Below are 22544 nucleotides of genomic sequence, written 5' to 3'. Positions count from 1 at the left end.
TGGAACGCCTACCACAGCATGGCGTGCCAAGTGGTGCCATGTCCACACCTGGGATCCGAACTGGCAAGCCCGAGGCCGCCGAAGCAGAACGTGTGCACTTAACTGCTGTGCCACTGGGCCAGCCTGTTTTGTTCATTTCTGTACCCCCAGGACCCAGCTCAGTGCCTGGCACATAGTAGATGCTCAATAAATATTGAATAAACAAATTGTTGCATGAACAGTTGATTTTTCCTTCCTTTCCTCTGGGGCCTCTCACTCCCTCTCATGCCACAACAGTGTTTTTCTTTGGCTTAACAGCTAAAAGATCAGATCACCATATATTTTACAACAGCTCTAGAAGGGAACTTCACTGAAGTGGCAGTGGGTATTTCCTCCCCATCCGACACCTCCACCTACTGAAATCATATCCATTTGGCAAGTCCTACCCATCTCCTCTGTGGTACCATCCTTTAACCTCCCACAGTAATCTCACCTTCCTCTGAATCCACAGCACTCAATGCCTGTATCACTCATCTAAAATTTAGCACTTTTTGCCTTGTGCCAATAATGTCATTTTCCTGAACGTGATTGCAACAGGAAGGTCAACAATAAGACAAGGGTAGTATTTTGGCAAAGCTGGCTTCCTGCCCCCACTCCCCTTCCTCCTACCCCCTTTCCCATAGGTCCCCACTAGGCAGTGCTTATCTTGCTGAATTTAAACAAGGACCCAGATCTGGGCCTTACACTTTCAGGCTGGCCCACTGTGATGGGCCCCATCTCTCAAACACCTATTAACCAAGTTCACACACAGGCTGAGGAGCATATAAACCAAATGCCAAGGTACTGATTCACACCAAAAAATAGTGGACATTCTAGTGGACTGAAATGCTTGAATTGACCTGACTGGCTGATTTTTTCCTCGTGAGCTAAAGATTGCTTGGTGAATATCGACTTAGAACAAAAGTGACCAATCTAAAGTCATGTCTCTCCTTTATGGCACAGCCCCTCTTCCCTGCTACACGGAAATCATGGAGCTGAAGTCCCTTCAGTCAAGACCTGCCTTTCTTAGGCAGTGCCACAGCTGACTTCTGTACTTCCGAGGATGGCCCAAACCCTTCTGCTCAGTTCTCCAAACTGCTTTATAACACAATCCATTAGACTTAATCTAAATTACAACCACTTTCCAGCCCTTCCATCCTGAGATTGCTCCCAGCCGTTTGACCAGTATTTGGGGTGTCCTCAAACTTTTAGGCAACAAATTTACAGGTAATTTCTAGGTTTATGTTCATGGAAGGCTAGTCATCCATTACATGTGAATTTTACTGGTCTGAAGGCAAACTTATTTCCTGTCACTTAGGTACACAGGCTGTATCGACAAAACAAAAGACCTTTCTCGAATTAGACTGTAAGTACCTGCGGGTCCGGGCCTTGTAGGTTTCAAGTATGTTAGTATGATTCAGAGCAGGAAGGACTGCTTTGGCAGAGAAAGAGGAAGAAAAACCTCACTCCTCACTTAAAATGGCCCTTGGTCAACTAGGCTTATCTGCTCTCTTGATCTGAAACACAGAAGCTATCTGCCTTGTTCAAAACCAAGGAGTATTCACCTACAAAGCCCTGGGGTTGGAGGAGCTACTCCAAAATACCTGGGCCCTTATTAGTTTGCCTTATCCTGGGAATTTCTCTATTGCAGGCTCTAGCTAAAGTTCAAGACTTTAAAAAAGTGAAAATGGAGAGGGGACTTCTGCCCTTGTTGCCTTTCTTGTCTCCTGCAACTCCACATACAACTCAGCTGCGAGTACGAGCTGCCCTTCTCACGACATAATACAGAGAACACAACCGTCCCTGAGGTACATCAAATCCAAATTACAGCCATCACATTTCTGCCTTCTGCACTGCTGACTGGGAAATGAGCAATGGTTTCTAGAGTAGAGCAGCAGGTGCAAGGAGAGGTGGCTTCTGCCAGATGGTTCTAAAAAAAGGCCCAAGTCTGATACACAGGAGTCTTTCCATTAACCCATCCATGACCAAGGTAATGTGAGGGGGAGGTTGCCCCTTTTGGGGTTCTCAAGCCCTGCTGCCCTTGATCCATCACCTAACCTGGTTTTGCCTTGATACAAAAGGCCGGTGTGGCCAGGGGAGTGGGGATACGGAGGGGGAAGCCCACAGTGTAATTTGCCTTCTCTCGTACCCTCTAGGATGGTCCTGAGCATCTCATACCCTAGAGGAGGGCTGACTAGGTAGTGCCTCTTTCTTGCCAGCACCCTGTTACCGAACCTTAACATGGCCTCCAAGAGCACTGGCCCTACCATATCCTTGCTGCAAGATGTGAGGCTTGTTACCGAACCTGCTGAATCAGTGTCCTCCTCTATATAAAGGAATAATTCCACCTAGCTCACAGGACCAGTTGTGGGAATCAAATGAAATGACAGCTTGTTTGAAAAGCCTAATACAGTCCCTGACCCATGCTAAACAAGCACTTCAGGACACATTAGTTTTCTTCCTTCCAGGAGCTAGTCTCGCACTCTGTCAGACCAGCCTCATATAAACTCCTGGAGGCTGGCTTGTCTCCAGGGCTGAGGCCATCACAGGAAAGATGACTTGGCCAAAGCAACGTAATATGAGTGAAAGATTCTGGAAGGGGCAGAAAGAGGAGAAAAACAACCGAAGGGTGCCCGAAGGCAGAGTGTGCCCTAGACAGGGCTCCCAGCAAGGAATTCTGTGGTCTCTCAGGTAAGTAGTTTCACACGTTCTGGGGCCCAGAGAAAATTCCAGTAACCACTCCTCCCTAGATTCTGATCAGGCCTCAGGTTCAACTCATCAGATCACAGATGAGCCCTCTGCCACCTTTTCTTCCAAAGCCGCTGGGCAGGCGAGGGAGCTCACGCTAAGATAAGGGAAGTTTCTGTCCGTTAAAAACCAGTACAGAGAACACACAACGCCTTTTTGTCCTAAGGACGGCGGAAGGATTAAAGCCCTTGCAAACTGGCTCTAAAGCACCTGGTGCGAAAAGGAAATTTTATATTTTGACTTACCACCTACCATGTGCTAGACTAGTAAGTCTGTGAAGTGGATGGTACTATCTGTATTTTACAGGAAAATCCGACACTCTGAGATACTGAATGACTCAAATTGCTCAACGCAACTGTGGCAGGCCTGGATTGGAACCCAGGTCTCCTTCCAGAGCCGCGGCTCTTTCTTCTCCCACCCGGCGGCCCATAGCAACCGGGGGAGGGGTGGCCCGCCCTGGGCAGGCGGGGAGGGCCCTGGGCGGGGGCGCGGCTGCGGCCAGCCCCACGTGCTCCTAGCCCAGGCCGCTGCCCCGGGGGACCCGGGGGCCGGAGTCCAGGCTCGGGCCAGCCCGCACGAGGGCGCGGCCGCCCAGGGCGCCAGGAAGTCGGTGCCCGGTCTAAAAGCGGGTGTGAAGGCCCTCGGGACACGGGGGGCACGCCTGGCGGCGGCCTGGCCACCCAACAACCTCGGGAGAGCCTCGCGCAGGGCCCCGGCGCCCCGCCCGCCCGAGCCCGCTTCGTCAGCACCTTCCACAGGCTCAGCCAGCCGGCGCTCTGGCCGAGGCTCGCCCTGCAGTGGGTCACGAGGCGGGCGCGGCCCGGTCAGCCCCGGCGGGCCTGCGCTGGGCGCCGCACCCCTCCCCCGCCGTCCCCTTGCTCCCCCCGCCGCCGCGCCACGTACCCGACCCCGCCCCCGCGGGCCACGCGGGGAACCCCGGTGACGTCACCACCCTCCAGCCCTCGCCTTCCCGCGCTCTCCAGAAAAGACGCGAAGGTGGTGACGTGTCGCGGGTGGGGGGCGGGCAGTGCGGCTGCGCAGGAGGCGACGGCAACAGAACGTCCTGCGGCGCCGCCTGGTGGAAGAAAGAGCCGCCAAACCGGCCGGAACCGGCGGCGCGGGCGGGAGGAGAGCGTGATGACGTCATCTCGCAGAGGAGGAGGGGGCACCGCGTGACCGGCCCCCGCCCGCCGCGCCCCGGCTTCTTTCTCTTTCTCTTCCTTACAGTAGGGTGTGAAAGCTTCATTTTTATGCCCCTTCCTTTAAGGTTATAACCTTGCCTTTTTTCGAATTTATTAAAGTAAGTAAATTGTTTATTGGAAGACTTGGGGAGAAAAAGATATGAAGAAAATGAATACCAGCTCCGAATGAATACCAGCTCCGCTCCCTTTCCTGTTTACTTCTAGCCTTTCTTTTACAGTAAACAAAATTGTGATCTTGCTTTAACAGCGGTGTTAAGTATATACGGAAATTCTTAAGGAGGGACAAAGCACTACGGGAGCGAGCCTCGAGACTAAGTTAGGAAAACAGGGTAGAAGAGGAACGGAGCAGTGCAAACAATGGGCGAGAGGGGAATGGCTAGTATTTAACGAGCGCTGCACACATAGTCTTCTCTACGATGCACATCATCCAGAGGAGGAAACGGGCGCAGAGGGTTAAGTAACGTGCCCAAGGTCGCACTATTAGTCAGCGGGTGGCAAGAGTTGAGGTTTGAACCCAGGGCTTAAAATAGGAACCTTAAAATGGCAGGCGTGGGGAGGACAATGAAAAAGCGGGGCTGGGGAGAAGGGAAAACCGCAGGAAGTGCATTTGATTACTGACCTGTTTGCTAGTTCTAACTATCGAATGGGGACTAGTTCTGGGGAGCAAGGCTGGTGCCTCCCTCTCTTGGCGCTCTTTGTGGGAGAGCGCCCTAAAGCACCTGGCACTGACAGGCTGCCGTACACCTAGCTGCATGCTGGCTAGTGCCCTAGCTACGTGCAAGGGCTGCTAGTTGCTGAGTGTCACCGGCGTCCAGCACTGCCGTCTCCCGTTAGTGGCAGTGGAAGGTGGGAATCGCAGTACTAGTTCAGGCATCAAGTCTTGCTTCTCAAAGTGCGGTCTGCAGTCCAGCAGCATCTCTGCAGTCCAGCACTTTTGGCCTTCAGCTTGATAGAAATGCAGAATCTTGGACCCCACCCTAGAACTAGATCCCTGGGTGATTCCTATGCACATTCAAGTCATCCTGCTCCCATGGTGAGCCAGGTGAGATGGTGCAAAGATGTACAGGGAGCTTGCAGAGCTGGATGGTGGGAGGGCAGGCAGACTAGGAGCAAATCTGTAAGGAGGTTTAAAAAAGAAAATCAAATAGGGAGTGTCAGAAAATATCACAAGATGCAAAGGAAGAAAATCAGGAAATCAGACTCCGGGAGATAAAAAAGAAAAAAGAGGGAAATAGGTTGAGGGGGTAAGCAGATCCATCTTGGGAGAATTCACACAAAAAATCAGACAGAAGGGCTGTTCTCTAGCTGATTTTTCTGTGTTGTCTGTGACTCACGCGTGAGAGGGTTCAATTCGTTCAAAGGGCTGCAGGAGGGCAGCCCCTACCCCTTCTCTCACCTTCAGCAGATAGAGTGGGGTTTCCCTGGGTTCTTTTAGTGGAGGGCAAGGTCTGGGCTCTTTCTGACATGGGAGAAACAGAACAGTTTCTCTTGGATGACTACCCAGGCTGCACTCTGTAGGTGATCAGGGCTGGGGGCTGGAGTGTGTGTGATGTGTGTGCACGTGTATGCACATGTGGGCTGGAGGGAAGCGCAGGTTATTGGTAGACTGGCTATAACAGGAATCAGTGAAAGAAGGGGTGGACTTACATGACTGGGAATCGCTGGGCCCATAGGGCCACAGGGCTGAGGCATCTGGTACCCTGAGAGAGCCAGGTGGCAGGCCTACAGACCTTCACTTAGGTGGGGGCTTCTTGGAGTCCGATTTTCTGGAGGTCTCCAAGGGACCTGTCACTCCTCTAAATACTAGCAAGCTGAGGGGATGATAGCAGTTCTGGTAGAGGCAGGGACATGATAAGTTAGAAACAAAGTGGTGTGTGTGGAGGAGTAGCAAAATCGTTCTCATGATGCCTGGGATGTTAGGGGCCAAGCCGTGTTGCCTGGAGAAGGACTTAAGGTGGCATTCCCCCTCTATCCATTAATACGCTCAGTCTGAGGACTCTGTCTCTGCATTGGCAGGAAGCTGTGTGGACATGGAGGGTTTTGAACTGTTCACTCCAGAATACAAATGGTGGTTGCAGCCTGGAAAGGCAGCAGCCAGGCAGCCCTTAGAGCGCTTTCAGTGACTAACAGAGGAGGTGTGCAATGGGTAGTACGGATGGCAGCGTGTATGGGGAGGCAGATGGGTGCAGGGTTTGAAGAGCACTGTCCTGGTGAGAGTATCTAGGACCACTCTGATTGTGTGGAGTGAGTCTGAGATGAGGTCAATGCTGGTGGCCAGGGGTGTCTGGACGCTGGGAGCAGGTACAGCCATTCTACTAGTACTCCTAGGCCCATGCTTGACCTGGTAAAGAGGGTGTCAAATTAGAAAAAAGGGTCGAAGTAACTCTGAACTCCATTCCGGATTCTGATGGGCTGGGGTGGTCCTGGGTGAAGCACTCGAGTGGGGGCCTCTGGGCAGATCATTTGCCCCAACCCTGTGTTTTATAGCCCCAGTGGTTCTAGTCAAGTGCTGCTAGACCCAGGCATTTGCCTGTCATTCACAGGTTTGTCTTGGTCAAAATGCTGTGAGTGATGTCCTCAAAGTACTCAGGATGAAGGATTTCTCAGAATGGGCCAACCACTGTGTTTCCTTGGGTGTTCTTGCTTTTCAGGCAGGCTCTCTGCTTCACTTAGTTTTAATTTCTCCTCTTCTCTGTACTATGCAAACCCTTCCTCTCCTTTAAAGCCCAATGCAAGCTCTAAGTTCTCCGTGGACTCCTCTGGATTCTCCTCGAAGGTTTCCCCCACTGTCTGAAGCACTGAGGAGCTCTCCACAGCACCTAGCCCCTCAATCATACAGGATAGACAACACTTAATTTGCCTTCCCATGCCCCTCTTGTAGGGGCACGGCTCCTGTTAGCAAAAAAGCTCACACCCCTCTCCCCTGCAAATTAGGCCAATCAGAGCCTTGCTTGGAGGTTTTTGCTCTTTGGATCAGGCACAGAGCAGAGGACTGAATCCTGCTCTAGAGTGGAAGTGGAAGCCACACTTGCAGGCACCTCAGGAGCCAGAATTCCAACTAGAAGGAGCTGCTCTGTGCTCAGAGTGAGTGAAGCCCCTGCAGAGGCACAGTTGGGGCAGATGGATGCTGGCTCCGGGAGTCGTGAGGCCTGGCCACACCCTAGCTCCACCCCAGGATGGTTGTCCATGAACCAGTCATTCGTTCCTATTTTTGCCTCAGCTGGTTAGAGTTGGGTTTTTGTTACTTGCAAACGAAAGAAAACCAAGAGCCTACTTCATATGGATTTTTCTTGTCTTCCCAAGGACGATGAATTATAAGGAATTTATGTCAAAGCAACATGATAAAGTGGGATAAAGTGGAAAGAACATGCACTTGGGAGTAAAATGAAACATTTTTAATGCTGTTTCCAGCAAGATACTTAACCTCAAAGAGGCTGTTTCTTTAACTTTATAAAAGAAGGGGTAATGCCTAAACTCAAAGAATAACGAGGACTAAATGAGAAAAATGATTAAGTGAAAATGCAAATGAAAGTGCCTGGCACACAGCAGGCATACAGGAAACGTTCATCCCTCCTTTTCTTCTTGAGGACAGGCTTCCACTTCTGTGTCTTTCAGTATCTCCATTCTGTGATCAATGAACTCAGAAAGAGGAATTGAATTTTACCAGCTGTTAAACTTTTTGGAGAATAAAAAAGGAAATAAATATCAAGTGAACAAGCAACTACAAGCATTAGTTTGAAATGTCAGTCTTCCCTTGACACCGGGACCTCTTTTTCCTATTTCACTATCACCTAAATCTCCCAAGAAAAATCATCAGGCCAACAGGAGATAGAATTTGGAAAAACTAGTGACACTGTGCTATATTTGGGAACAGAATAAAGGGGCATGACTGGAAGTCTGCCAGGATGGTCCCAACATTCTGCCCTAACCGGAGTATCATTAACTTTCCAACACTGTTGGTGTAAGGCGGAGTGTTGCTAACTTCTCAGAGAGTTAGAAAAAACTTGAACTTTAAAGGTGAGTCCTTTAAGAAGGAAAGTGAGCTGGTTTTCTTTTTGTTCCTTTAAAAACTCTAGCCAGAAATACTACCCAATGTATAATGAAGGCTATACACAGCAGCACCGAAAGGCTATGCACAGGAAGGGTTTTTCTTCTTCACAGAGTCCACTTGAATGCGTTGAGAAACTGCATCTTAGCTAAGAGCAGTTCACTAAGGAACAGGGCCATCTAAGTGCCTAATTAGTATTTTAAAGTTGTCAAGGGGTGGGGATGTGCAAATTTAGCAGCAAAAGACTCTTTCGTTTTGCCTCAAGGGAAAGTGATGGTGGTCAGAGGGGCCAGTTCTAAGGGCTGGTCCAGGGGTGGCCGCTGGTCTTGGTACTCTGCCACATGCCCGTTCCGGTGGTGACCGTACTCAAACTTGATCCGCAGCTCGCCAATCTTGGATTGGGGAAGGATATCTGGGATCCACTCGATGATGAAAGGTGTTGGCTCCTTTTGATCTGGGGAAGTGTTGCCTGAAGACAAAAAAAAAAAAAAAAAAAAAGGAACATTGATTAGGACAATTCCAAAACTTGAGTCAGGACAGATCTTACTCTGTTCAGGAATAAAACAGGAAAAGAAAAAGAAATTAACAAAAAAACTATTTGAGAGAGAAAAAAAGGGAGAAACAACAAAAAGAATCAAGCAAAGGGAAAAGCGATTACTGCTGTATCTATCCAAAAGAAAATTTCAGGCCATTGTCTGGCATTGTCAAAATAAGACCCAGCCTTTATGAAAACTGGGCCAAAAGAATCATAAGGAGAGCCTGGACTGAGAGGAAAAGACAGCTGGATGAGATTAAAAGGGAGACTAGCAAGAAAAGGTCAAGTTTCAAGGAAACCAGGAAGAAATAGAATTAAAATCTACATGGTTCTACAAGTGTGGTACTGGCATATGTCTAGACAGATTAAAAGAACAAAACAGAAAGATCCAAAATGGACACAAATAGAACAGGAATTTCGCCTAGGGTAAAGGTGGCATTTATAATTAGTAGAAGAAATACAAGGAAGTGTTTCTTATGATAAATGGTGTGCATCAACCAGATAACTATCTGGAAGAAGATAAAAGGTGGCAGAGTCTTACCTCATACCTTACATCAAAATAAATCCCAGAGGATTACCTAAAGCAATCTACTGATTCAACGCCATCCCAATCAGAATCCCAATGACATTCTTTACAGAATTAGAACAAAGAATCCTAACATTCATATGGGGCAACAAAAGACCCCGAATTGCTAAAGCAATCCTGAGAAAAAAGAACAAAACGGGAGGCATCACAATCCCTGACTTCAAAACATACTACAAAGCTACAGTAATCAAAACAGCATGGTACTGGTACAAAAACAGGTGCACAGATCAATGGAACATAATTGAAAGCCCAGAAATAAAACCACACATCTATGGACAGCTTATCTTTGACAAAGGAGCTGAGGGCATACAATGGAGAAAAGAAAGTCTTTTCAACAAATGGTGCTGGGAAAACTGGAAAGCCACATGTAAAAGAATGAAAATTGACCATTCTTTTTCACCATTTACCAAAATAAACTCAAAATGGATTAAAGACCTAAAGGTGAGACCTGAAACCATAAGGCTTCTGGAAGAAAACGTAGGCAGTACACTCTTTGACATCAGTATTAAAAGGATCTTTTCGGACACCATGCCTTCTCAGAGAAGGGAAACAATAGAAAGAATAAACAAATGGGACTTCATCAGATTAAAGAGCTTCTTCAAGGCAAATGAAAACAGGATTGAAACAAAAAAACAACCCACTAACTGGGAAAAAATATTTGCAAATCATATATCTGACAAAGGCTTAATATCCTTAATATATAAAGAACTCTCGCAACTCAATCACAAAACATCAAACAACCCAATCAAAAAATGGGCTGGAGACATGAACAGACATTTCTCCAAAGAAGATATACTGATGGCCAATAGGCACATGAAAAGATGCTCATCATCACTGATCATGAGGGAAATGCAAATCAAAACTACACTAAGATATCACCTTACACCCGTTAGAATGACAAAAATATCTAAAACTAATAGCAACAAATGTTGGAGAGGTTGCGGAGAAAAAGGAACCCTCATACACTGCTGGTGGGAATGCAAACTGGTGCAGCCACTATGGAAAACAGTATGGAGATTCCTCAAAAAACTAAAAATAGAACTACCATACGATCCAGCCATCCCACTACTGGGTGTTTATCCAAAGAGCCTGAAGTCAGCAATCCCAAAAGTCCTGTGCACCCCAATGTTTATTGCAGCACTGTTTACAATAGCCAAGACGTGGAAGCAACCTAAGTGCCCATCAACAGACGAATGGATAAAGAAGATGTGGTACATATATACAATGGAACACTACTCAGCTGCAAAACAGAACAAAATCATTCCATTTGCAATAACATGGATGGACCTTGAGAGAATTATGTTAAGTGAAATAAGCCAGCAAGAGAAAGATAATCTGTGTATGACTCCACTCATATGAGGAATTTAAAACTATGGACCAAGAACAGTTTAGTGGATACCAGGGGAAAGGTGGGGTGGGGGGTGGGCACAAAGGGTGAAGTGGTGCACCTACAACATGACTGACAAACATTAATGTACAATTGAAATTTCACAAGATTGTAACCTATCAATAACTCAATAAAAAAAAAACTGAAAAAAAAAAATAAATAAATCCCAGAGGATCAAAGATTTAAATGGGAAAAACTCAGGTGAAAGCATGCTTTTGAAAAAATATAAACACTAACAGAATTAAAAATAAGAATATGGTATTCAGGGATGGCCTGGTGGCATAGTGGTTAAGTTTGTGTGTTCCACTTTGGTGGCCCAGGGCTCGCAGGTTCAGATCCTGGGCACAGACCTACACACCATTCATCAAGCCATGCTGTGGTAGCATCCCACGTACAAAATAGAGGAAGACTGGAACAGATGTTAGCCTAGGGTTTTGCCCGGACAACCTTCCTCAAGCAAAAAGAGGAAGATTGGCAACAGATGCTAGTTCAGGGCCAATCTTCCTTGCCAAAAAAAAAAAAGAGAGAGAGAGAATATGGTAAATATGGTATTCAAAACTATGGAGAAAATAAAGCACAGAAAACAGTTCATTTAACAAAAAACAGAGAACAAAACAAGAAGACAGAAGACCAACTATATCAATTATAATAAAAATAAAGGGGGGGCCAGCTCCGTGGCTGAATGGTTAAGTTCGCACACTCCGCTGCGGCGACCCAGGGTTCAGATCCTGGGCGCAGACATGGCACTGCTCGTCAGGCCACACTGAGGCGGCGTCCCACATCCCACAACTAGAAGGACCTGCAACTAAGATATACAACTGTGTTCGGGGCGGGCAGGGGTTGGGGAGATAAAGCAGAAAAAAAAAAAAGAAGATTGGCAACAGTTGTTAGCCCAGGTGCCAATCCTTAAAAAAATAAAATAAATAAAATAAATAAAAATAAAGGGAAAAAACCTAAAATTGGAGAAAAATCAAAACCAACTATATAATGTTGATAACAGAGTCAACTAAAACAAAGTGTCACAAAAAAGTTACAAGTACAAGGATGGCAAACATATCAGAAAAATGAAAAACAAAAGAAAGCTGATGTCACTGTTGTGATATTAGTCAAAGAATCTAGGGCAAAAGTGATTTTTACATTGATAAAGTATTGCTATGGACTGAATGTTTGTATCCTCCCAAAATTCATAAATTGAAAACCAAATCCCAGGGCCGGCCCGGTGGTGCAGCGGTTAAGTATGTGTGTTCCACTTCGGCAGCTCGGGGTTCGCAGGTTCAGATCCCAGGTGTGGACATGGCGCTGCTTGGCACGCCATGCTGTGGTAGGCGTCCCACATATAAAGTGGAGGAAGATGGGCACGGATGTTAGCTCAGGGCCAGTCTTCCTCAGCAAAAAGAGGAGGATTGGCAGCAGTTAGCTCAGGGCTAATCTTCCTCAAAAAAAAAAGAAAGAAAGAGAACCGAATCCCCAATGTGATGGTATTTGGAGGTGGGGCCTTTGGGAGATGATTAGGTCATGAGGGCAGAGCCCTGATGAATGAGATGAGAGAACTCAGAGACCTCCCTCGCCCTTTCTGTCATGTGAGGACACAGTGAAAAGACTGCCCACTGCCCTCTATGAGCCAGGAAGCAGGCCCTCACCAGACATGGAATCTGCCAGCGCCTTGATCTTGAATTTCCCAGCCTCCAGAACTGCTAGAAATAAATTTCTGTTGCTTATAAGCCACCCAGTTTATGGTATTCTATTATAGCAGCCTGAATGGACTAAGACAATATAACTTAAACTGACATCTGTCAATAACTCTGATGTACCAAAAACATTGCATTACAATACTTAAAAGACTTTTCAAAACATAAGAAGACATTCAGAGAAACATAATTGTAGTAGGAAATTCTATCACGACTCTCTTTGCAGGTCAAAGAGATAAAAAATGAAGACAATGAGGACTTAAATAAAATAATATGGTTCATTTTAAAGCTATATAAGACTATGTTGGATAAATAACGTCTTTGCTAGTACAAATTCATATCATATGTTCCATTAGTGAGAAAGTATTTTTAAATACCTAAGAAAATAGAAATTCAAAAAGCACATCTTCTGACCTCAAAATAATAAAACTAGAAATTGATACCAAAGAATATAAAAATCAAAAGCCTCAACCAGGGGCTGGCCCAGTGGTGCAGCAGTTAAGTGTGCATGTTCCACTTCTTGGTGGCCCAGGGTTCACCAGTTCGGATCCTGGGTGCGGACATGGCACCACTTGGCAAAAGCCATGCTGTGGTAGGCGTCCCACGTATAAAGTAGAGGAAGATGGGCACAGATGTTAGCTCAGGGCCAGTCTTCCTCAGCAAAAAGGAGGATTGGCAGTAGTTAGCTCAGAGCTAATCTTCCTCAAAAAAAAAAAAAAAAGCCTCAACCAACTGGAAATTTTAAATACTAAGTATTGGGGACATAGAGAAACTAAACTATAATTATAGACTATTTAGATATTAGCAATAGTAAGAACCCTAAATGTTATTGTCAAATATGAATTTAAAAAATTAACTGACAATTCCATTTTAAAGGCTATAAAAATAAAATAATTCCAAGAAAATGTTAGAAAAAAAATTTTTTTAATCAGTTAAATCTTTCTTTCTGTGAAGAAGACTGGCCCTGAGCTAACATCTGTTGCCAGTCCTCTTTTTGCTTGAGAAAGACTGTCCCTGAGCTAACATCTGTGCCAATCTTCCTCTATTTTATATGTGGGATGCCAACACAGCATGGCTGCTGATGAGCAGTGTGTAGGTCTGTGCCCAGGATCCAAACCTGTGAACCCAGGGCTGCCAAAGCAGAGTGCGTGAACTTAACCACTATGACACTGGGCTGGCCCCAGAAAAATTTTTTAAAAGAGTTAGAAGAAATTATTACAGGCAAAAGCAGAAAATAGTTTAAAACAGAAACTTAGGGGCCAGCCCCATGGCCAAGTGATTAAGTTCATGCACTCTGCTTTGGCAGCCCAGGGTTTCGTCAGTTTGGATCCTGGGTGCAGACATGGCACCGCTCATCAAGCCATGCTGAGGTGGCATCCCACATAGCACAACCAGAAGGAGAAGAAGAAAAAATGAGGATTGGCAACAGATGTTAGCTCAGGTGCCAATCTTTGGAAAAAAACAAAGACACTTAGAACAAGTGATAAATATATACAAGAGCCAGTTCTTTAAAAAAGACCACAAAATAGATAAAATTCTGGTGCAGTGTATAACTACAGACTTAGAACAGATTTTAAAAGTTATGTGAGGGGCCGCCCCAGTAGCCCAGTGGTTAAGTTTGCACGTTCCGCTTTGGGCCCAGGGTTCGCCGGTTCAGATCTCGGGTGTGGACATGGCACCGCTCATCAAGCCATGCTGTGGCAGGCGTCCCACATATAAAATAGAGGAAGATGGGCACGGGTGTTAGCTCAGGGCCAGTCTTCCTCAGCAAAAAGGAGGGGAATTGGCAGCAGATGTTAGCTCAGGGCTGATCTGATAAAAAGTTATGTGATTACCATCTGTAACCAAAAATTACTAAAATGTACACAATTTAAATTTTGGATGAAAACATGAATTTTGGAAAAAATATGAATGACAAAAACTGACTCAAGAAAAGATAGAAACCATGAATACAAATGTAAATCAGAGGAAAATGAACAAGTTTTTAGAGATTAAATTCTTGTAAACATCCAAGAAATGGCTATTTCTGGGGCCAGCCCCATGGCGTAGTGCTTAAGTTCGGTGTGCTCTACTTCGGTGGCCTGGGTTTGCAGACTCAGAGCCCGGGTGCTGACCTGCATCACTCATCAGCCATGCTGTGGTGGCATCCCACATATAAAATGGAGGAGGACTGGTACAGATGTTAGCTCAGGGACAATCTTCCTCACCAAAACAAAAAAAAGAAAGGGATATTTCCTAAGCTATTTAATTTGATCCAAAGCTTTCTAAAATCATTTTCTATATAACCATTACCAAAACCCAAAAAAGATAGCCTCCAAAAAGGAACCTGTAGGCAGTTACCACTTATGAACAGATACTAAAACATCCTAAATGAAATATTAGCAAATAGAATCTACATATATATTAACAGAAAAAAGACCAAGTAGGATTTATTCCAGAAATGCAAGATTACTTCAATTTAGCAATTTATTAATAAAATTCACTGAACTTACGTGAAAAGACAAACCTCACTAGATGGCAAAAAGGCATTTCAAAAATTTCAATACTAGGGGCCAGCCTGGTGGCGCAGCGGTTAAGTGCACACGTTCCGCTTCAGTGGCCCAGGGTTTGCCGGTTTGGATCCCGGGTGTGGACATGGCACCACTTGGTAAGCCATACTGTGGTAGGCGTCCCATGTATAAAGTAGAGGAAGATGGGCATGGATGTTACCTCAGGGCTGGGCTTCCTCAGCAAAAAAGAGGAGGATTGGCGGCAGATGTTAGCTCAGGGCTAATCTTCCTCAAAAAAAAAAATTTTCAATTCTAGTTTCAAATAAAAGTACATAATAAACTAAGAATATGATATGTTGGGGGCCAGCCCATGGCCTAGAAGTTAAGTTCGGCACACTCTGCTTCAGCAGCCCACGTTTGGTTCCCGGGCGTGGACCTACACCACTCGTCAGCCATGCTGGGGTGACAACCCACATACAAAATAGAGGAAGACTGGCACAGATGTCAGCTAAGGGCTAATCTTCCTCAAGCAAAAAGAGGAAGATTGGCAACGGATGTTAGCTCAGGGTGAATCTTCCTCAGGAAAAAAAAAGTATATGATATGTTCTTATAATAATAAAAAAAATTTATCTGAAAATAATAACCAATAGTTCATTATTTAATAGTGAAACACAGAACAACTTTTTTCCAGAAAAATATCCTATGAAATGCTAATGGTATTCCCCTGAAAAGTGTTCACTGGTCAAATAAATTTGGGAAACCTTAGGTTAGATAAAGTTTTTTAAAAACTTTTTTTTTTTTAGAGAAAGGTGTTTTTATTTCAGGATCTTTTTAATAGGCAAACGTATGGCATGAATTTCTAAGAGAGATAAATTATATTCTAAGACACTACTCCCTACTGCCTTCCTACTCAACTGCAACATTTTCTGAGATCTGAGTGTATCTTACAACCAAGGCAGTTTTCATACAGCAAAGTTTCTTTTCTTTCTCTTTTTTTTGAGGAATATTAGCCCTGAGCTAACATCTGCTGCCAACCCTCCTCTTTTTGCTGAGGAAGCCTGGCCCTGAGCTAATATCTGTGCCCGTCTTCCTCTATTTTCTGTGGGATGCCTGCCACAGCATGGCTTGCCAAATGGTGCATATGTCCACACCTGGGATCCGAACTGGCGAACCTGGGCCACTAAAGCTCTGCTGTGCCACCAGGCTGGCCCCCAAAGTTTCTTTTCTTATCAAAAAAGTTCTTACTAAATTTACTGAGCATCTTACAATCAAGGGTCTTAGAATCAAATATGATATGTAGCATTTCTCAAATTTATCTGACCATGGAATGTTTTTTTCACAGGATACTTATCACTGTCTCTTCTTCAAGACGAAGTTGGAAACTGGTCCTGGAGGAGTCTTTACTATAGTCTAAAATAATTGTAGCTGTTAGCTTTACTATTATTCATTGTCGCTCTTGAAATCATAGCTAATATAAAAAGAAAAAGTGATGAGATATAAACATTTGATAGGAAACAAAATTATCACTGTTTTTCAGGTGACATAACTGATTTCCCAGAAACCAGAGAAAAACAACTCTTATCACTACTAGGAGCTCATTAGGAAGGCCAATTTGATAGGTATACCAATAATCAGGAGCTTCCCATACATCAGCAATAACAAGCGAGAAACATGATAAAGGTCTTATTCACAAGAGCAGCAAAAAATATATGTAGGAATATATTCACAAAAATTTGACAAAATAATTACAAATTCTAAATTTCTCCTAGAAGAATAAGTACACAATTAGAGACATGAAGGGGACCACTAGGCAGATCACAAAGCTAAGGTAATTAAAATGATGACTGGCATTCATTCATTCTTCATTCAACAAGTCCTCACTGAGTGCCTATCATGGACCAGGTACTGTGCTATCTTGGGGAGCAGTGATGAACAAGGATGACATCGTCCACTGCCCTGGAAGAGGTTGGAGTCTAGTCAGTGGAAAGACGGGTGAGCGCCAGATGGCTAGGAGTGCAGGCTCCGGCATCCAAGACTGCCTGGGGCTGAGGATCAGCTCCGCCCTTACTAGCTGTGTAACTCCGGGCAGGTGACTGCACCTGTCCTCACCTCAGTTTATGCGTCTGTAAACGGGGATCACAGAATCTACCTCTCAGTGGGTTGATGAGCATTCAAGGAATTAATGTATGTAAAGTACTTAAAATAATAGCTGGCACAGAGTAAGTGCTTGTTAAGTGCTACTTGTTATAGTTGTTATTATTATTAGATTATTATACAAATACCCCAGTTAAAAATAGACAAAGCAAAAGCAATTCATCAAATACAAATCACTAATATGAAAAGTTTAGTCTCATTAATATTGAGGGTAATGCAAATTAAAAGAGTGAGATAACATTTTTTGCCTATCAAATCCACAAAGATTAAAAAAAGAGGCACTCTTTTTTTGGCTGGAGTAAACTGTACAAATATTACAATCTTTCTGGAGAGCATTGTGACGAAAACAATCAAAAGCCCTAAAAATGTACATAACCTTTGACCCTCCAATTTTGATTTTAAGAATTTATCCCCAAAAATATCCTAAATAATTTAGGAAATAATTAGGGATATAAAAGGCTTATCTAATAGGAAGTTAACTCTAAAAGGAAGCATTGTTTATAACAGCAAAAAGTTTGAAATAACTTAAATTGAGGGTCGATTAGAGTGAGTTACCTTAATGAATGGATTTTATGCAGCTGTTAAAAAATGTATTCACAAGAGCCAAAAGGCAGAGGCAACCCAAGTGCCCATCAACAGATGATGGATCAACAGAACGTAGGACATGCATATAATGGGATATTATTCAGCCTTAGAAAGGAAAGAAATTCTGACACCTGCTACAACATGGATAAACCTTGAAGACATTACGCTAAATGAAATAAGCCAGACACAAGAGGACAAATACTGTGTGATTCCACTTACATGAAGTCCCTAGGGCAGTCAAATTCATGGAGACAGGAAGTAGAAGGGTGGTTGCCAGGGGCTGGGGGGAGGCAGGAGTGGGGAGTGAGTGTTTGATGGGTACAGTTTCAGCTGAGGAAGATGAAAAAATTCTGGAGACAGATGGAGGTGACAGTTGTACAACACTGTGAATGTACTTAATGCCAGAGAACTGTACACTTAAAAATGGTTCAAATGGTAAATTTTATATTATGTATGTTTTATTACAACAAAAAAAAGTCAAAAGACAATGCTGAAGACAGACGTAGAAAGCTGTTCATGATATATTTTTAAATGAAAAAAGCAGGGGTCAGCCCCATGGCATAGTTGTTAAAGTTTGGCGTGCTCCGCTTCAGCAGCCCAGGTTCTCAGGTTTGGATCCCAGGTGCAGACCTACACCACTCATCAGCCATGCTGTGGTGGTGACCCACATATAAAGTGGAGGAAGACTGGCACAGATGTTAGCTCAGGGCTAATCTTCCTCAAGCAAAAAAAGAGGAAGACTGGCAACAGATGTTAGCTCAGGGCTAATCTTCCTCAGCAAAAAGAAAAAAAAAGTGAAAAAAGCAGCTGAGGTATGATCCCATGTTTTGGAAACTTCTTGATGCATGGAAAAGAGTCTGAAAGGGTATACACTAAAATTGTGATGGTGATGTCATCTATGGTGGGTGGGACTACAGACGGTTTTTATTTTTCTCCTTTATGCTCTATAATGAAATCTATGATTTCTGTATAATGAATGTGTATTACTTCTGTAATTTTATTTTAAAAGTAGGGGCTCAAATGAAACAAAACACTTTATCCCATGACTGTCTTCACAAGATGAATGAATATGTCTTCTCTGTTCAAGGTCAAGACCCAAAGTCTAGGACAGAGTCATACACACAGTTGACCCTCAGAGGAAGATGTGCTATTGAAACCACCGATGCACTTACCAACTTTGAGAAAAGTTTTCAGTTCCAAGGGTCGCAGCACTGGTTGCTTTTCTACACGACCATAGGTTTCTGCTATGCTCTCTACTTCCACTTTAGGGCATTTAAACAGCTCATAAGTCCCATCCCGGTTCTGGATAAAACTCCGGGTGATTTCCAAGGGCATCTGGACATGGAGATGATACCAAGAAAGGTGAGAAAGGAAAAGCTGTCAAAGCAGACAAACATTTGGATGACAACAGATCTTTTTTTTTTTTCCAGATGTACATTGTAATACATTTCAAATTCTGTGTAGACAATAGAGCTTTTATTTATTCATTCTTTCTTAAGTGCATTCACGTTAATTAACACTTTCCCTTGTATTTTCAAGTAAATTGTGTCAACAGATCTGCCTCTTCTCCCATACATCATTCCTGGCCTGCCTTTTTTTCTCTGTAACTTTAATTCGAAGTCCAGCCAAACCACACTGAACTGAACTGCTAACATCCTCAGGGTTACATGAGAGCTACTGGCACAGACCTGCTTTAAAATCTGTTTTATTCCTTCCCCTACTGCTCTGCTAGCAGCACCCTTCTAAAAACTCTGTTGACAGCACCTAGAGCTGACCTCACATCCCGTGGGCTTCACACCATCCTTGGGACTGAGCCAGACAGAACTTGAACTGAATTTTGTCTTTGCCACTAAAGAGCAGGGTGAGCTTCTCAGAGCCTGTTTCTCATCTGCAAAATACAGTCAACACCAACACATGGCTGTGAGGCTGAGGGAGGTGATATAGGTAGATAACACCCGACAGACAGAAGCTCAGTGATTCCTAGCTCCTTCCCTCACTTGCCTTTGCTCTGGGTTGTTCAGTGCCTCCCCAACACCGCCCATTCCAGGCTAGACACCGCCTCCCCGACACCCTGCATTTAAAGAAGTTCCTCAAGGATCTTTAGTGCTACACAGGCCTCCTCTAGGTGCACATGTAAGTTCTACAGCCATCAAACAATTCATTATTTTTCTGAACATAATGCCTTACAATTAAGCTCATCTTAATGTATCAAAGCACATTATGCTGAATTTTCTACAATATTCCATTATGGTAGGAAGGGAAAATCCTCAAGTTTTCAGGATCTGCTGGAAAAAAGTGTTTAAGAATGTCTAATATTTCCCTTGTGAAAAAGAAAACAAGGGGCCGGCCCTGTGGCACAGTGGTTAAGTGCACACATTCCGCTTCAGCGGCCCAGGGTTCGCCGGTTCAGATCCCAGGTGCGGACATGACACCGCTTGTCAAGCCATGCTGTGGTAGGCATCCCACATGTAAAGTAGAGGAAGATGGGCACCGATGTGAGCTCAGGCCAGTCTTCCTCAGCAAAAAGAGGAGTATTGGCAGTAGTTAGCTCAGGGCTAAGCGTTCTCAAAACAAACTAATGAAGGGTCATTTCTCTAATGAGAACTAAATTGCAGTGTGGGGAGGAGCATTTAAGTGTGTTGGGCTCACTCACTTCACCAATAGGAGAGCATCTCAAACTATTTATATACTTCCTAGCTGCCTGCCAGTTAATCTAGGGCTCACCACAGATAGTAAGGGATCATTATTTAATTTACAAGAAAAATCATCCCTGTTTTCTGATTCCAAAAGCAAAGAAAAAGGATACTCCAATTTAAGATACTTTTTGTGTGTGTGTGTGAGGAAGATTGTCACTGAGCTACCGTGTATGCCAATCTTCCTCTATTTTATCTAGGATGCTGGCACAGCGTGGCTTGACGAGCAGTGCTAGGTCTGCGCCCAAGATCCGAACCTGTGAACTCTAGGCCGCTGAAGCAGATCTCACGAACTTAATCACTATGCCACCGGGTCGGCCCTTTAAGAGACTTTTTCAAGCTACAGGGAATATCCATTAAAATCAGAGTCAGAGGGGCCAGCCCGGTGACTCAGTGGTTAAGTGTGCACATTCTGCTTTGGTGGCCTGGGGTTTGCTGGTTTGGATCCCAGGCGCGGACATGGCACCGCTTGGTAAGCCATGCTGTGGTAGGCATCCCACATATAAAGAAGAGGAAGATGGGCATGGATATTAGCTCAGGGGCAGTCTTCCTCAGCAAAAAGAGAGGAGGCTTGGCAGCAGATGTTAGCTCAAGCCAATCATCCTCAAAAAAAAAAAAAAAATCAGAGTCAGAACTATAAAGACTATAAAGCCATGAAAATTTCTGAATAATCTCTTAGTATGAAAAATCTTTGATGTCTGTAACTTAAGGAACTGTGCAAACATACTTCCCACACTTGCTTCTCTCTCTTCCCTCTCTGCCCTCCCACTATTGTAGAATAAACTCTTACCTCTGGGGTATCTAAGATTTGTTTAACTTGCAGGATATTAGTGATATGCCAGGTATACTTGGAAAAGGTTCCCAGAGGCAAGGCGTCTTTTCGAACAAAAGCTTCAATGTAAAAAGGGGACAAAATTAGACGACCAAAAAATAACATTCTCCTTCACTGTATTTGTTATCCAGTTTCTAGAGAGTTCAGTGCAGTACTATTCCTTCTTTATAGAATCTCAGCATTTTTAAAAAGGAATTCTAGAGGCAAATATATAACAGGTTTTGGCAGAACTGTGACAAATCAAAAGACATGTATAAAGTCTCCGAGGCTTCTTTGAGATGAGGCTTGTTTTCGCTACCTTAGAAACTTGTTTCTTTGTTGGTAAAGCTACGTGCACAGGACTCCATTTTAAAACAGCTTCTTACAACCTCTTTGACCTTAGATATATCAGAGGTCAAATGATAGTCCTTAAAGTAATTATGTAGAGTTTCAGTCTGCTAATGTGGTTGCCAATCCTTTGTCCTGCCTGCAGGATTATAAAGGGGTTCCACCGAAGGGCCTGCAAAAATAGCTAAGGGATGGGTTGAAACTAATGTGTTAGGGCCTAAAGTTTTAATTGGAAGAAAGAATCAACGCTGCCTCTAAAGTCAGAGAGAGAAGCTGCGAAGACAAAGATTTTCATGGCCCTCAACACAGTGATTCACAGCTTGCACTATTCAAAACTAGAATGAAATCTCAACAGTCACTATTATATCATCAAATAACAATCCACCGAAGAACCAGCACTGATTTCTAGCCGTGGTGACTCTGGGGCTATGTGCCCTGAGCAAGCTTTTCCTCTTCTTTTCTCTCCCTTCCTTCCTTATATTACTTAATGAGTATCTTGAGATCTCTAATAGAAAGACGTTATCTAAAACCAAGAAATAAGTACCAGAATAATGCCATTATAAAGTGTTCCAAGCCTAAGAATTACTCTACAAATAAAATCTTCCTTCACCAAAAACTGGGAATCATGAAAAACAAGGTTTAGTTTTTGATACGTATTGGACTATGCTTGCAAGAAGCTGGCCCAAATAACAATTGGAGCCCGCAACGCTTTTGTTGAAATTGGTTCAGATCTAGAAAATACCAGACTTCTCGGTGGGCACCTTCATTGCACCTCATTGCTGTTCTTCACCACGCGTGCGCTGTCTGGATCTTTCCAGCACCTTGGACTGGATAAGCATGGGGCCTGGGAAGAGTGTGATCAGTATTCCAAGAGGTGACTGGCTAAAGCTTCATGCTCTCAGCGTTAACTACAAGTCCTAATCCTGAAAATTCCACACGATTTTTCCAAACATAATTCTCTACGGTCAAGACATCTATTGCTATTCCTGAGGAAAAATCCCATACCTGTGGTGGAGTTGGGAAGCCGTTTCTTTGCACTTCCTATAGATATTCTCTGCTGCAGGGCATCAAAAAAGGTCTGAGGGATGTGGAACACCAGGGGCTCCGGTTTGCCTACAGGAAAGAAGAAGAAACTCATTTAAAGAAAGTCAGTGGGCTTCCTGGTGTGTAGGGAGAGGGGGCAGAAATGAGTTGAGGGGCAGCAGGAACTAGAAATGCCACTGAGATTTCCTGATGCAGAGGCAAAAAGAAG

At 44.2% G+C, this 22544-nt stretch overlaps 1 protein-coding gene across 3 annotated transcripts in view; it reads right to left on the bottom strand.

The window, feature by feature from the left end:
- Nucleotides 1–7348: 7348 nt before the first annotated feature.
- C14H2orf42 (chromosome 14 C2orf42 homolog) overlaps nucleotides 7349–22544 on the bottom strand; it is a 36356-nt gene continuing 21160 nt past the window's right edge. For all 3 annotated transcript variants that reach the window (XM_008514845.2, XM_008514846.2, XM_008514843.2), the window contains exons 7-10: nucleotides 22298–22405; nucleotides 20924–21024; nucleotides 18613–18775; nucleotides 7349–8485 (exon numbers count right to left, since the gene is read on the bottom strand). In XM_008514845.2, the coding sequence (XP_008513067.1) occupies nucleotides 8277–8485; nucleotides 18613–18775; nucleotides 20924–21024; nucleotides 22298–22405 (581 nt within the window). In that variant the 3' untranslated portion in view covers nucleotides 7349–8276. The remainder of the gene's footprint in view (nucleotides 8486–18612; nucleotides 18776–20923; nucleotides 21025–22297; nucleotides 22406–22544) is intronic.

The sequence above is a fragment of the Equus przewalskii genome, chromosome 14 (assembly GCF_037783145.1).
Source record: "Equus przewalskii isolate Varuska chromosome 14, EquPr2, whole genome shotgun sequence".
Lineage (NCBI taxonomy): Eukaryota > Metazoa > Chordata > Mammalia > Perissodactyla > Equidae > Equus > Equus przewalskii.
This window is presented reverse-complemented; position numbering and strand designations above follow the sequence as displayed.